The 13,861-nt window shown below is 39.6% G+C and overlaps 2 protein-coding genes across 4 annotated transcripts; one reads left to right on the forward strand and one right to left on the reverse strand.

The window, feature by feature from the left end:
* Positions 1 to 521: 521 nt before the first annotated feature.
* Positions 522 to 6,611, reverse strand: rprd1b (regulation of nuclear pre-mRNA domain containing 1B). Of its 2 annotated transcripts, XM_063890140.1 has the most exons (8): positions 6,512 to 6,609; positions 5,903 to 6,124; positions 4,536 to 4,665; positions 4,062 to 4,195; positions 3,580 to 3,698; positions 3,206 to 3,332; positions 2,714 to 2,889; positions 522 to 2,131 (listed from the first exon to the last, which is right to left on the reverse strand). In XM_063890140.1, the coding sequence occupies exons 2-8, from the start codon at positions 6,051 to 6,053 to the stop codon at positions 1,982 to 1,984; spliced, it is 987 nt and encodes a 328-aa protein (XP_063746210.1). In that variant the 5' UTR covers positions 6,054 to 6,124; positions 6,512 to 6,609; the 3' UTR covers positions 522 to 1,981. The 2 variants fall into 2 exon arrangements, with proteins under 2 accessions (XP_063746210.1, XP_063746202.1); XM_063890132.1 differs by having other exon boundaries at positions 5,903 to 6,611.
* Positions 6,612 to 6,992: 381 nt separating this feature from the next.
* LOC134868805 (taste receptor type 1 member 1) lies at positions 6,993 to 13,189 on the forward strand. Of its 2 annotated transcripts, none has more exons than XM_063890112.1 (6): positions 6,993 to 8,317; positions 8,709 to 9,024; positions 9,470 to 10,228; positions 10,326 to 10,544; positions 10,838 to 10,958; positions 11,858 to 13,189. In XM_063890112.1, exons 1-6 carry the CDS (start codon positions 8,127 to 8,129, stop codon positions 12,781 to 12,783), a joined length of 2,532 nt encoding a protein of 843 aa, XP_063746182.1. In that variant the 5' UTR covers positions 6,993 to 8,126; the 3' UTR covers positions 12,784 to 13,189. The 2 variants fall into 2 exon arrangements, with proteins under 2 accessions (XP_063746182.1, XP_063746191.1); XM_063890121.1 differs by having other exon boundaries at positions 10,326 to 10,460.
* The last annotated feature ends 672 nt before the right edge of the window (positions 13,190 to 13,861 follow it).

Below are 13,861 nucleotides of genomic sequence, written 5' to 3' on the forward strand. Positions count from 1 at the left end.
TGGTCTTTAAAATGTTTTTCAGAGCTGTATATATATTTACAACCCGGCTACATTCATTCACAATGTTTATCCATTCTTCCTTTGTTGGAGGTTCTTTCACAAGCCATTTTTTTGTTTATAGGACATAGTATATCGAAAATATTCAAAAAAGGCATAGTTGAGTATTTCGAAAACAAGTCATACTTTAGAAAAAACAACGTAGTCGAGTATATCAAAAAAATCAGGGGGAAAAAGATAGTATAGTAAGTCGAAAATATTTAAAAAATGCATAGTATATTTTGGAAAAAAAGGGATAGTATAGTATGTAAAAATATGAGAAAAAACAACCTGCCGTTTGAGGTTCTGGTTCCAGAGTGCGAGGAGACACCAAAGAGTTCACAGAAAAGGATTTAAACCAGCAACTCTCCCCATGGCTTGTTGCATCAGCAAATGTTGTGTTCTTTAACCTTAGAAAACCCTCATCTTACCGACAGCAGGAGCCATGACCAGGTTCTTACAGCGTTAACAAAATGAGAAGCAAAAATCTCTGACCTTTTTTATTATGTTTTATAAAAATTATCAAATGTTTTCCTGTATACAGACAAGTTAAAATCAAATATGAGCTTAACATTCATACATATTATCTAGGATAACTGTTCAGAAAATCGTTTCAGAAAGGACTTGCTCTTCCTGACTCAATTTCAGGGGTTTGTAATATTAATGCTTTGTCTCTTCATTAACACACCCGAGAAATGAAGTGCAGTGTATGTGATGCTACTTGCTCTGTATACACACAGATTGGACTGAGCAATATGTATAAATTATGGTTCATCCTTTTAATAGTGTTGTAGGAATTTTATTTTAAAAGTTCAGAATGTAGCCGCAGAATGACAGCTTTAATTTTTCACGACTTTTATAACTAAACACTTATTGTGGTACATAAAATATCTTCATTTCATCTATCATTTTTCATACTGCCAACTCCTCACAAACTAAACCTGGATAAGTCTTCTCACCTTGCTGGCCTCCTAAGAAGATATTTTGTTTTCCCAATGGTAAGGTGTCCTACAGTTTAAGACCAGGGAGGTTATTGGAAAGAAAACATTGTTTTGAATCGTTTCCTTAAACTTCCAGGTTTTATTTATAAAACTTAAACCTTGTCTAGAACACACTTATTTCATAATTACCATAATTCAAGTATCCGTCCAAATGAATATACAAAAACAAATATTGACTTTGAATTGCAAAGTTTTAGTCTGTAAACGAGAAAAAGCTTTCAATCAGGGACAGGAAAAACAGAGCAGGTCTATTGACTTGAACTATGGGGACAAAACATGAATTCTCTGTGTCTATGAAGTATTGGTGAACTGACAGTGCTGTTGACCGCTCATGAAGCAAACAGACAGCAGCATCAGAACCCAATCTGATATCTTCCCTAATTTTACACACGCATCAAAACCCCCTATGGGTCAATAAAAAGAGACAAACTTAACACCCCAAAAATAAAACTAACAAATGGTACATCCTCTTCACAGTGTAACCTCCGAGACTTTGAGAGCAAATGGCCCACCTTTGCTCACTGACCCCATAACACACAGAAAGACACTTTGATTGACACGTCCAAAATGCATGTCCATCTATGCTTCTTCTTACCCCAGCCCCTCCTCATAGAGCCCAGACATTCCCAGCATTAAATACAAATAAAAACAAACAGGAAGCAAACTCATTCTAAGCTGGTGGAGTGGAATCCTTGTTGATCGAGAAAGTGCCGGAAAGGTCCAGGCCGACAGAGTCTCTGTTCTCCTCTGCAGAGTGTTTTTGATTTAACCAACTGTTGTTTCTAGTGTCCCTTCCTCCTTGTTGTCCTGCAGGTTAGCAGTTAGCAGGTGAGATTTGTCCACACGTTTCCTTTGGCTGGCGACACAGCTGGAAGTGTTCTGTGAATCATACGGGCAGCTGGGTTTTGGGTGGGGAGAGGCGTAGGGGTAGTTTGTCTGGCCTCTCAGTCGTTAGAGAAGAGGTCTCCGGCCGAGGGCAACGGGGCCAGACCCCCGGTAACGTTAGGCAGGAGGGACAGGTCAGGGAGACTCTGGATGTGGGACTTTAGCTCTTTCCTAACTTGGGTCACCCTCGCCAGTTTCTGCTTATACTCCTGTGGAGGAGGAGAGCACACAGAACAGCTATGAGCTAAAAATGATCACAAATTACAGTCATTGCAACATCAAAAATAGCTTTATAGAAAAAATGCAAACACTATTGTCCCAGAATGTGGATATAAAATATATATCAAGTGTATTCTATCTTGTTACATATTATCTCTATAGTTTTGGCCATCATTTCTATGAGTTATTATTAACCTGTCCTCAAAGTCGTTACTGGTTTAATTAAACATATAGATTAGTTGTATTCGTTATAGATAAACTCAAACACCTCAGTTGTTAAACTTTTTCCTAATTTCATCTAATAACTGCTGATCTTTAAAAACGTTGATCAACTACAATAGGTAAAAGGTGCAACAGAAAACTGTAAACTGTATTAATTGCAGGTTGCCTGGCCTTTTTAGTGACAAAGTGCTTAATGTTTTTTTTACAGGAATGAAAGTCCATTCAGATTTGATTAAAAAGTATGACCCCATATTAATTGTCAAAGGAGAAACGTACACAAACAGAATCTGACCGAGATGTTTGTTTGTTAGTTAAAGTATACTGTTATGTTTGTGTAGGCGGTGCCTTGCCTCTAGTTTCTTTTCCCTCTCCATCAGTGCCTCTCTCTGGCTGTTGATGTATTCAGTCAACATGCGGGCCAGCTGCCTCCGGTCCTCCAGCTCTGCAGCCAGTCGCCCGTTGTACTCCGCCAGCAGCAAACACGCTTCATCCACCGTCTTCGACAGCTTGTCTGCTGCATCCTTGTCTAGATTAATGTCAATCAAGGGTTGTTAAGATTAGATGTATTTTCAGTTTCTTTACAGGGCGTTCGGGTGTAAACTGCATAAACCTCACTAACTAACAGCGGACTGTTTCAATTGTACTTTGAATACTGTTACATTGCTTATTTAGAGGTCTTTACAGCTTATTTGTCTTTATGTTGTATGTGTGTTTGCAGTTGCTAAAACAAAAAAAAATATTTCTTACAATTCCTGCTCAATTTAACTAAGACAGTTTTAATATTCATGTACTATATATACACAATATTCCATGAAATGTAATGTCTGATTGTGCACTCTTACCACCAATTTTCTCCAGCAGCGAAACGTCCTGGACCTCCTGCGGCAGAGAGGCGATCTTCTGACGAACTGCTGCGTCGCCTGATGCTGCGTTCTCCAAATCCTGTAGGGCCTTCACAAGCTCTTCTGTCTAAAAGTGTGAAGGGAACAGAGGGAGTTAACAGGAGCCAGGAAGCAGGGGAACAGGATCAGAGGAGACCAGGACAGAAATAACAGAAAAATAAGGAGGTAGGAAAGAAGGGTACAAAATGAAAACGAGGAGGACAAAGGACATTTTGCAAGAGTAAAATACAGAGAGACTAGCAACACTGTACTTGTGCATTAGGTTTTATTTTCCTCTGCATGTTGTGCCATCCAAGTGAAATCTGTCCTCTTACCAGTTGAGATGCAGAGATGTCTGCGTTGTGAGGGGAAAGTTGGCATCTGTAGTCGTCATCTTCTTCATCTTCTTCTTCCTGGATCTTCTGATAGCTTCGTTTCACAGCCTTCTTCTCTTCTGCAGAGTCCAGAACAGAAGAACACATATATAAAATCACTTGATTATGTAATTATACTCTAAAAGGATAGAACGACATTCAATAATACAATGCAACTCTTGTGATGATTTGAATGTTAAATGACATTCAACTTAGCAGCCTATTTATGAAGCATTGTCCTCATATATCAAGATATACTTCCCCCCTCTTCATATTACATCAGCTGATTTCAATAAGTCAAATTATCTGTATCATTTTTTAGGGATCCTGTCTCCGGGTTTTTTCGTGTTCTCAGATAATTTTTGGATGGCCCCCACTATTGACAAATATGGTTTGTGTTCCTGCACTGATGTCACAAACAAAAGGTCCAGCAGTCCTCTAACCTGAAGGCCGGGGGCTGTTTGAGTCTTCTATGGCCAGTTTGAGCTGCTGAATGAAGTCTGCTCTGTAGAGGGCTCTCTCTTTCCAGATGTTCAGCAGTCTCTCCATGGGCCTTTTACAGCCGTCATCCGCTTCTCTGCAGAGAACGGGAAAGGAAGAAGAAGAGATTATTGATAGAAAAGATCATTTTTACAGCATAAAACATAATAAAGACAGTGTTTAGCTCCATATTTAGTTTGAAAGACACCCGAGACCCATTTAGTAGAATTATTTATTGGAAAATAGAAAAAGAAAAAGGCAAAGAAATACACTGTAACACACTGTAAATGTAGGAGCAGGTTTCTAAGTAGGAGAACATAATGAACTGTTTCTCAAAGAGCCCCAACTGGGCCACTTCATCTATTACAGCTACACAAACACCTATAACACAGACCATTGAAGCCGTCTGAAGTAAACAGTGGTCAAAGAACATCTACCTGGCAACATGGGAGCAGGCGTCCACGAGGACAGTCTCAAAGTCTTTGGTGAACTCGGGTCCTTTCTTCTTACTGTTCTGGATGACGTCGTTGGCTAGATACAAGAACGTCAGCTTCCTGGAGCTTTTAGCTGGAAGTCACATAAAATCATTTTTTTGAGATTCAAACTCACCTTTACACTATGGTCAATCTGTGGAGGACATGCACTGAACATTCTTTAATTAAGTTTACTTAATAACGGTATAACCTACTGTAATTATCTTCAACATATGCTTTACTTCAGCAACTATTTTTCTAGATATTTTGTCATTGTTTCAACAGGCAGTTCTGGTTTTGAGATAAGGTTGAGTCTCTAAAGTTAAAGCACAATCAACCGGTTCTCTGGGTTTACTCCATCCTTATCTAGCTAGGTTAAACCTCTCTGAATCCTCACATTTCTCTCTATAAAGGCTGCATATTTTTTGACGATATGTTTTGATTTATGTTGCCTTTTTACTCTAATAGTTTCAATAATAAAGAATATTTGTCAGAACTTTGTATGAAGGGCATGTCTATAATGCATTATAAACTCATTCAAAGGGGATTATATTGCATTTATAGAGCTGCTTTACAGAGCGGCCCCTAAGCCAAAGTTATGCTAACGTGTTTTATTGACGTTTTTAAGACATTATTCCATTTCAGAAACTAAATGTAATTTTCTTTAAAAGGTTAAAACACATACTCCTCCTCCTGGACTCCTTACATTTGAGAAGTTTCAGAGAAGTTTAACATGTGAGGATATGTTATCACAATAAGGGTTGGAATTCACTTTCTGACTATTTCAACCTGTTAAAAAAATAACTTTACTAACAGGAATTTGGTTAATCACTGGTGAAATGTAACTAAGAACATTGACCCAACTAATGTCATTGAGTAAAACAACTTTACTTTCACTCCACTACCTTTAAGAGACAAATAGTACCGTGCTTACTCCACTGCGTTTGTCTGACAGCTTCAATTACTTTCAGGATTACAGTTGTTCATACCTTTCCTGTCCAGTATAAACCATGCAATGTAAACATAACGCAGCAAATATTAATCCAAAAACGTTAAATATAAGTAAAACTCTGACAGGAAAAATGCTTTGTACTTTTGAAATTAGAAATTGTGCAGAATGCATGGGGAGTACTTTATTTTACTGTTACATTAGTAAACATTGTAACGCAGTACGTTTATGAGGCATTGCTACTTTCACACATTTAAACGCTTTCCTGCATCATTTTTCTTCATCTATGAAGTTGTACGTTGCCAATATCGCGTTAAGTTGCACAGAAACAACAACATGCATCAATACACTTTGCAGCACAGTGATTGGTCCCAGCTCTCACCTTTCTTCAGCTCTCGGTGCCACACTTTGACGATGAGGCCCGAGTGTTTTCGGTGGTGGATGATCCACAGAGACAGAGTCTGCACGCTCTGCTGCGAGCTGCTCAGCTCCGTCAGCTTCTTCTCCAGAGCCGACTCGGAAAACGACGACATGCCGGTCTAAGTGTGTGATTCCCCCGTGACCCAACCGACCCCGACCCGCTCTAAAGCGACAGAGCTCCGACCTAGTTTGGAGAAACTCGCGGTGTCATCAAAACTGAAGTTGAGTCGCTAACCTGCAAACATGCACTATCAAACTGCCCCTGCTTAACCTCACGATATATTTCTATACTTTTTTTAAAGCACTTTACCTGACTGTATTATGAACCACATCTACTGAACAAATATAAAAGTTCAAATTGAATTTTTGAGCTACCGTTTCTTCACAGTTTGTTGTGTTTGTTTACAGCCAAAGCTAACGTTAGCTAGCCGAGCTAAGCAGCCATCTGCAGCGCTGAGCCGAGTCTTTAACCCGGGTTTAAAAACACCAGTTTCTGTAATATTCTTGCACTGAAAACTTCTTCAGTGGTGAAATAAGATAAAACAAAAGCGCTAGTGACGGTGAGACTCACAGTTTGTCTTTGCTTGTCTAATTAGGAAGATTCCTTCGAAAAAACGGCCGTATGCACTTTCACCTCGACATGTGCGTCGCACAGTAGTGACGTAGGCAGTGCCTGGCGTCAGTTTTTTTCAAATCATAGTAATCGATTCATAACAACGATAAGATAATATACTTAGAAATCTACTACTATTTGATTGTATTGGAAAAGGTATATTGTTCAGGGCATTACACTCCATTTTTCTTTAATGACTAAATCAAAAAATAATAAACATTCATAATCAATAGTTTGACCACGACCATATTTCTATTCTTTAGCTAATTTAAAATAAATTATTTTGATAAACCTCAATTTCAAGTATGCTGTTACAATTGTGGGCAAAGATATTTCAAAGCATTTTGTAAAAACAAATTTAACACATATTTATTTTATATTATACATCGTTAAAAGTATCAAAATGATAACTGAAGGGGAAAATTGATATTAATATTGTATTAACGGGGCTGTAATGTTTAACTCTTCTGTACATTTTAATGGTGCAAACTTTTCCTATCTTTTATATTTATGGATTTTAATTTTAATTTACTTTACACCAATCATTGTTAGATGTTTCTATTTCCTGCTATTATGATGGTAGCTTACCCAAAAGAAATATGTGTACAGTAGTTAATCTCAAACCTTTGTTTTTGGAAAACTTTCTGAAATATTCTGTTAAATCAGCATACATGTTTGAACTGAAATATTCATAAAAACTATTGGCATGTACTTTTTTCAGTTGAAATCGGGAAAGCTTACAGAATGCAAATAGTTTCACTCAAACCTTTCTGTTCAGGCACGCGAAATGTCCATGTCCATTTGCCTCCATAATACCACTGTTTACATAATGCACAATATTCTTGTCAAAACATTGGGTTTGGGAACTGCACGCAGGTGAGTATCAGTCAAATTGTATGTTTAGTAACAACAGGTGTGTTAACCAATATGAGTCTCAAATTTCAACCAAAATGTAAATTTAGTTCCACCTGCACAAACTTATTTTCCTGAAGTACATTAAAAAAACAGCAAACACACGTTACTTCTAACTTTTATTATTAAAGGCGCTGCTTTTTACTCTTGCCTGTGTACCTTCACATATGTTTAACCAGTTAAAGTGTGTGTGTGTGTGTGTGTGTGTGTGTGTGTGTGTGTGTGTGTGTGTGTGTGTGTGTGTGTGTGTGTGTGTGTGTGTGTGTGTGTGTGTGTGTGTGTGTGTGTGTGTGTAAATGGCAAGAAAAACCAGGCAAAAAAAACCCGCTTTAAAGCTGTATCAAGTTATTATGCAGATACTGCAATTCTCAAATAAACAAGAGTGCTTTTTCAGAAAACCTTTAAAACTGCCTCCTGTTATCGAGTATCTGCTTTGATAAAAAGCAAACAACATATCAATGATTTGAATTATAATTTTATTGGATATTTTCATTTTAAATGGAGGGAAACTCTACAGTCAAACAATCAAATCTGACATGCAAATACTCTTTACTCAACCAAATCTCCCCGGAAAGACGCAAACGTGATCCTCTCATCCCTCCCTTTTATTCAAACACCCAGAGCTTCACCAGCAGCAGTGTGTGTGAGTTGGAGGTGAAGCATGGACCTTTCTGCTGCTGTGTTCCTCTCCTTGGGTTGGCTGATGTTGCGGTTTGCCTGCGGAGAACTGGATTACATTTCTTATAGGCAGGGGATGCGGCTGCAAGGCAACTTCACCCTCGCTGGATTCTTTCCTCTCCACTACCCAGATGGACAAAGCAATGGTCTGCCTGCTTTGGTACCATGCAATGAGTGAGTTTTACTGGACAGTTCCTACTGATCAAATGTATGGTGGTCTGGTTATAAAATCAATCCCAATATTGTTGTTTGTCTTTAGAATCTGAAGTTTTTATGTTTTTGTTTGTTTATACGTTTTGTTTTAACAGCAGTAAGATCATTTACAGATGGATATTATAGATATGTCACATTTTATATCAACAACAAAAAACATTCAGTTTCAAATAAATTATTCTTCATCATCAAACAGCCATCTTTAACATCTGTTGAACTTTGTATTTGTAGTCTTCAACCAAGCGAGTGCTGGGCTTTAGCCACTTACAAGTTACACCTTTTTTAAATGGACCTTTATTCTCATTAAGGTTGAGTTTTAGGGTTTTAATGTCTTACATGTAACCCTTTCTAGAGGTACAGCCAACAAACATGGATATTATCTTTTGCAAGCAATGAGATTTGCTGTGGAAGAAATCAACAACAGCACAGGACCCCAGCCTCTTTTACCAGGAGTGACGCTGGGCTACCAGATGTATGACATATGCTCCACAGAGGCCAGCATCCTGGGCACACTGGACCTGCTGAAGCAGCAGTATCAAAGCCCCTCTGAGACTGAGGCGGACATAAACTACAACAATAGTCAACATGCAGTGGCTTTGATTGGGCCAGACAGCAGCAGCAACTCGTTTGGCCCCGCTGCTTTACTGGGTGCCCATCTTATACCACAAGTAAGTTCTCCCATGGAAAACTTTAAACATGGCTCTTGAATTATTGAATATCCCCCATTACATTTAAAGGCCTCCAGATCAGTGATGCACTGATCTGATCAACACTGCTCCTTTACTTCATCAAACAACTGACTGTTAAGGTTTTAGCTGATGCAGTACTTCGCCAACCACATGTTTCATCATCAAGCAACGCATGCAGTGAGGCTACGAGTAAAACTAGTATTTTACTAGTATTTCTGGGAGATTTGAGTATGAAAAAAGTTGAATGCAAAAAGTTTCAATACCACTTGGCACTGGGTCATTTCTCTCAGTATCTTGCTGATTCAAAGTACCACTGCCCAGCCCTACTGATCCCAGTTTCTTGAGCTGGTATTGGTCTAATTCCAGATATTGCTTGTCCATACAATAATCAATCATTTTTCACACGCTTTTTGCCTCATTTTAGATATCCTATGAAGCCTCAAATGAAATGCTAGGCAACAAGTTCCGCTATCCATCCTTTCTCCGCACAATTCCCAGCGACAAGAACCAGGTGGCAGCTATGATCCAGATTCTGGTCCATTTCAACTGGACCTGGGTTGCAATCTTGGGCAGTGACAACAACTATGGTCTGGAGGGCATGAAGAGCCTGTCAGAGCAAGCATCACAATACGGCATCTGCATTGCCTACCAGGGAGTTATCCCTGCGTACTATAAAGACACCGTCCAGACCATGAGGACTGTGGTGGATAAATTACTGAACACTAAAGTCAACACCATTGTGGTTTTCTCCAGCAAGTCAAAACTCAAAGAATTCTTCCCGTTTGTCCTTGAGCGGAACGTGACAGGTAAGGTGTGGATCGGGACGGAGGACTGGTCAGCGTCTTCTCTCATATCAGGGATTCCTCGGATCCACACTATTGGGACTGTTCTTGGTGTGTCTATCAAATATACAGCCATGCCTAGTTTTGAGGAGTTTACTATAAAGGAAATGAAGGCTGCAATGCAACTGAGTGACACACAGGAGGTCTTTAATAATACAAATGACTGTCTACAGGGCACAGACCTGTACAGCCTCGCCAGGAAGAAGTTTTATTTAGAGAAATACGACATCACTTCCTCCTTCAATGTGTACAAGGCGGTGTACGCTGTGGCTCATGCTCTGCACAAAGCACTTGGTTGTGATTCTGGAGAATGCCAAAAGAGGAACGTGGATCCATGGGAGGTAAGCAGAGGTTACCTTGTTTTTATGCAAAGAAGAACATCTCTCTCTGTACTTTGCTTGCTAGGAACTGATGTTTTCTTATTCCTCTCTTCCTCAGCTACTCTGGTTGATAAAGGATGTGCAATTCTCTGTGGACAACACCTCTGTGCACTTTGACAGTAATGGTGACCCGCCAACAGGATATGACATTGTGTTCTGGGTTTGGAGGGGCACTGAGTGGTCGCTCAAAGAGGTGGGCTCTTTCAACCCACATCCCATTACGCTCACAATTTATGCTGATCTGATTGACTGGCACGACACAGGAGATTCAAGATCGGTACGAACTATTGCTGTCTCTATGAGTCAAGTGTCTGTGTGTGAGGCTTAAACACGTCTCAGATCCAAATAACTGCAAATATGGTGCGATTATAAGTAAAGTCAGCAAAAGGGCTTGTGAAAATATAAAATGGACATAACAAGATATGAACACGTTCCCCTCAACAGTATCCTTTTTTTTTAGCTGCCAACTCAATGTATTTTTAAAGGGAAATATTAACAGGACTGAACATTTGAAGTCTATCCATTTAAATTAAAAACATTACCTTTGTCATGCCTTGTTTTTCTGTCCAGGTGCCGCTGTCAATCTGCTCTCCACCGTGCCTGTTTGGCCACAAGAGGCTGCAGATAGGGCAACACGTATGCTGCTTCGACTGCAAGGCCTGCCCCTCTGCTACATTTCTAAATGCTAGTGGTAACATAAACACACACATAGTGTTCAAAAGATTCAAATTCAAAAGACTAATATTCAGGGGATAGGGATGGAAATGTGATTTGGGATAAGATCGTTGCTCTCTGTATTGGAAACATTTACAAAATATCATCGTATTCTTACCCCTTGATTGAAACATAAGGTAGTTTGATGTGCTCTCTGGACTAATCAAGTCTTTCAAGCAGTGTGTTTTCAAGTGTTTTGGGGTTAGTGGCTTTAGAGGGAGGCTTGAAGGGATGAACCTTTTTTCTGGTTGGATACTTTCAAAATCTAGCTTAGCCCTGCTCCAAAGTTAAGCCAAGCCTAGCTTTTAGCCTCATAAATGGAGTTATTGTGTAATGCAGGGGTGTCCATACTACGGCCTAGGGGGCCAAATGTGGCCCGTTGTCCATTTGAATCGGCCCTCAGAAAATTCAAAAAGTATTATAGAATATGGCCCACACATGAAACTTGTGCTTGTTTTAAAATGTACTTCTTAAATTTATATAGACAAATATTTTTACACAGTAGTATTCATGTATTAATAAGCCCCTTCAAATAAATCCCATAATTTAAAGTTGAAAACATTTTCTTAGTTAATGAGAAAAACACAACATTTAAGTGCTGGATGAAGGCAGTACACAGCTGCTCCACCCCACCAGTCAGGACAAAGATCACACTGACTCACATAGTCATCCTATTATTTTAAAGTCTAAATAAAACTAAATTATTTTCTTTTTTATATTTTTTTCATTTTGGTATAGTTTAACAAAGTGATCTCCCCAACACAGCATTATCTGTAAACTGTTGTGTGTATTTGGGTTGGCCAACAGATGGCGCTGAGTGCTCATAATACCTTTTCACCCAGTCCGTTTTAAAAAGAAACAACTCTCTTTCCTCAGAACCCACTACATGCCAGCCATGTCTCCCAGAGGAGTGGGCACCCCCGAAGAGCCAGCAGTGTCTGGAAAGGACTGTCCTGCTGCTCCCCTGGGACGACCCCCTCTCCATTGCCCTACTGGTTTTTCTGGCCACCTGTCTTCTCATGACCTCCAGTTCTGCAGTAATCCTCCTGCTCAACCTGAACACGCCTGTGGCCAAATCTGCTGGAGGCCGCACCTGCCTCCTGATGCTGGCAGCCTTGACTGCAAGTGCCATGAGCACTTTGTGCCATTTTGGCCAGCCTTCTCCTCTGGCCTGCATCCTCAAGCAGCCTCTATTCATCTTCAGCTTCACTGTGTGCCTGGCCTGCATCACCGTGCGCTCTGTTCAGGTTGTCTGCATTTTCAAATTTGCATCCAAGCTGCCACCGGCCTATGACAAATGGGCTAAAAACCATGGGCCAGAGTTTACCATTTTTGTGGTGTCTGTCACCATCTTGCTAATTTCTGTACTCCGTGTGGCCCTTAACCCCCCCAAGCCCTCAAAGGATCTGAACTTCTACGAGGACAGCATTGTGTTGGAGTGCAGTAACACCCTCTCTCCTGGTGCGGCCAGTGAGCTGGCTTATGTATCACTGCTCAGCGTCCTCTGCTTCTCTTTCAGCTACATGGGCAAAGACCTGCCAGCCAACTACAACGAGGCCAAGAGTGTGACCTTCAGCCTCATGGTGTACATGATGTCCTGGATGAGCTTCTTCACCCTCTACCTCGTCAGCAGAGGCCCGTTCACCATTGCTGCACATGTTTTCGCCATACTCTTCAGTGTCCTGGCCTTCCTCATGGGCTACTTCTTTCCCAAAATCTATATTATTGCCCTGAAGCCCCAAATGAACACACCCGCACATTTCCAGAACTGTATTCAAATGTATACCATGAACAAACAATGAAGCATGTAAATATTTGAGTTGTATGTGGCAGGTATATGGGGTAGTAAAATTGGGACATCACAGGTTAAGTGTCAGTTTTAAATGTATTTTAGAACTAAATGTAAAACATTAATTGTATGTGTACGAGAATCTCTATAGGGGAAAAGAAAATAACTAAAAAGGGCTTTATGTAGCTGTGCTCACATTTGTAAAATCCAACTTATGGTGCTATTAATATCAATAAAGGATGACAGCTGTTAACAAAATGTTGGGGAGGACTTTAAAATGCATTTATAACCCCTGTCTACCTCGGATGACATGGTCAAAATGGGACAACCTTTTCCATTATCATATTAATATACTCAGCTGCTCCAAACCCTTTAACTATACAAACGTAAGTGTATAATGAAAGTGCTTTGATTACAAGTCCAACAATTAATAAAATGCAGCATGTAACAACTATTTTTGGTGTTGACATCTGTTTGTTTGTACTAAAGAGAGAAAATCCACATGCCACATGGCTTACCTTGCCAGAGCTGGGACCAGTGATTTTTTTCCATTTTTGCTCCTCCAATCCTAGCTCAGACCAATCAGAATGATTGTTTTATGTAAAGGAAATGTGTAGCAACCACACCATTTATGATTGGCTGCTAGAACACAATTATTTGTTTAAAATGTTTTGATGTCCCAAAGACTTCAGCCTATAAAAAGTGAAGGCAAACAGAGAAAAACATCAATCAAAAACAAATATCGTATTTAAATTAATCATTAAAGTTCCCATCATTTGTTGTTTAGCTGAAATATTGTGAATAAAACTGTGTGCTATACCAGATAAGCCAATTAAAACCCAGGAGTCAGTAAGCCCTTCAGTAAGCCCTGTGTGCTGTTGGAGGGAATCTATAACGCCCCCCAGCGACGGTACTGTAGGACTAACATAATAACACTTGTGGTTGAAATGTCATTTTTCTGAGAATAGAAACAATAATGTGAGAGCCTTTTATGTTTCTAAAAAAGTTTACATTTCTTTAGATCTAAAAATCAAGTTTATGTGTTGGAGAAAAAACATTTATCCGTTTAAAAAATATATTTACATTAGATT

Source organism: Eleginops maclovinus, chromosome 1, assembly GCF_036324505.1.
Source record: "Eleginops maclovinus isolate JMC-PN-2008 ecotype Puerto Natales chromosome 1, JC_Emac_rtc_rv5, whole genome shotgun sequence".
Taxonomy (NCBI): domain Eukaryota; kingdom Metazoa; phylum Chordata; class Actinopteri; order Perciformes; family Eleginopidae; genus Eleginops; species Eleginops maclovinus.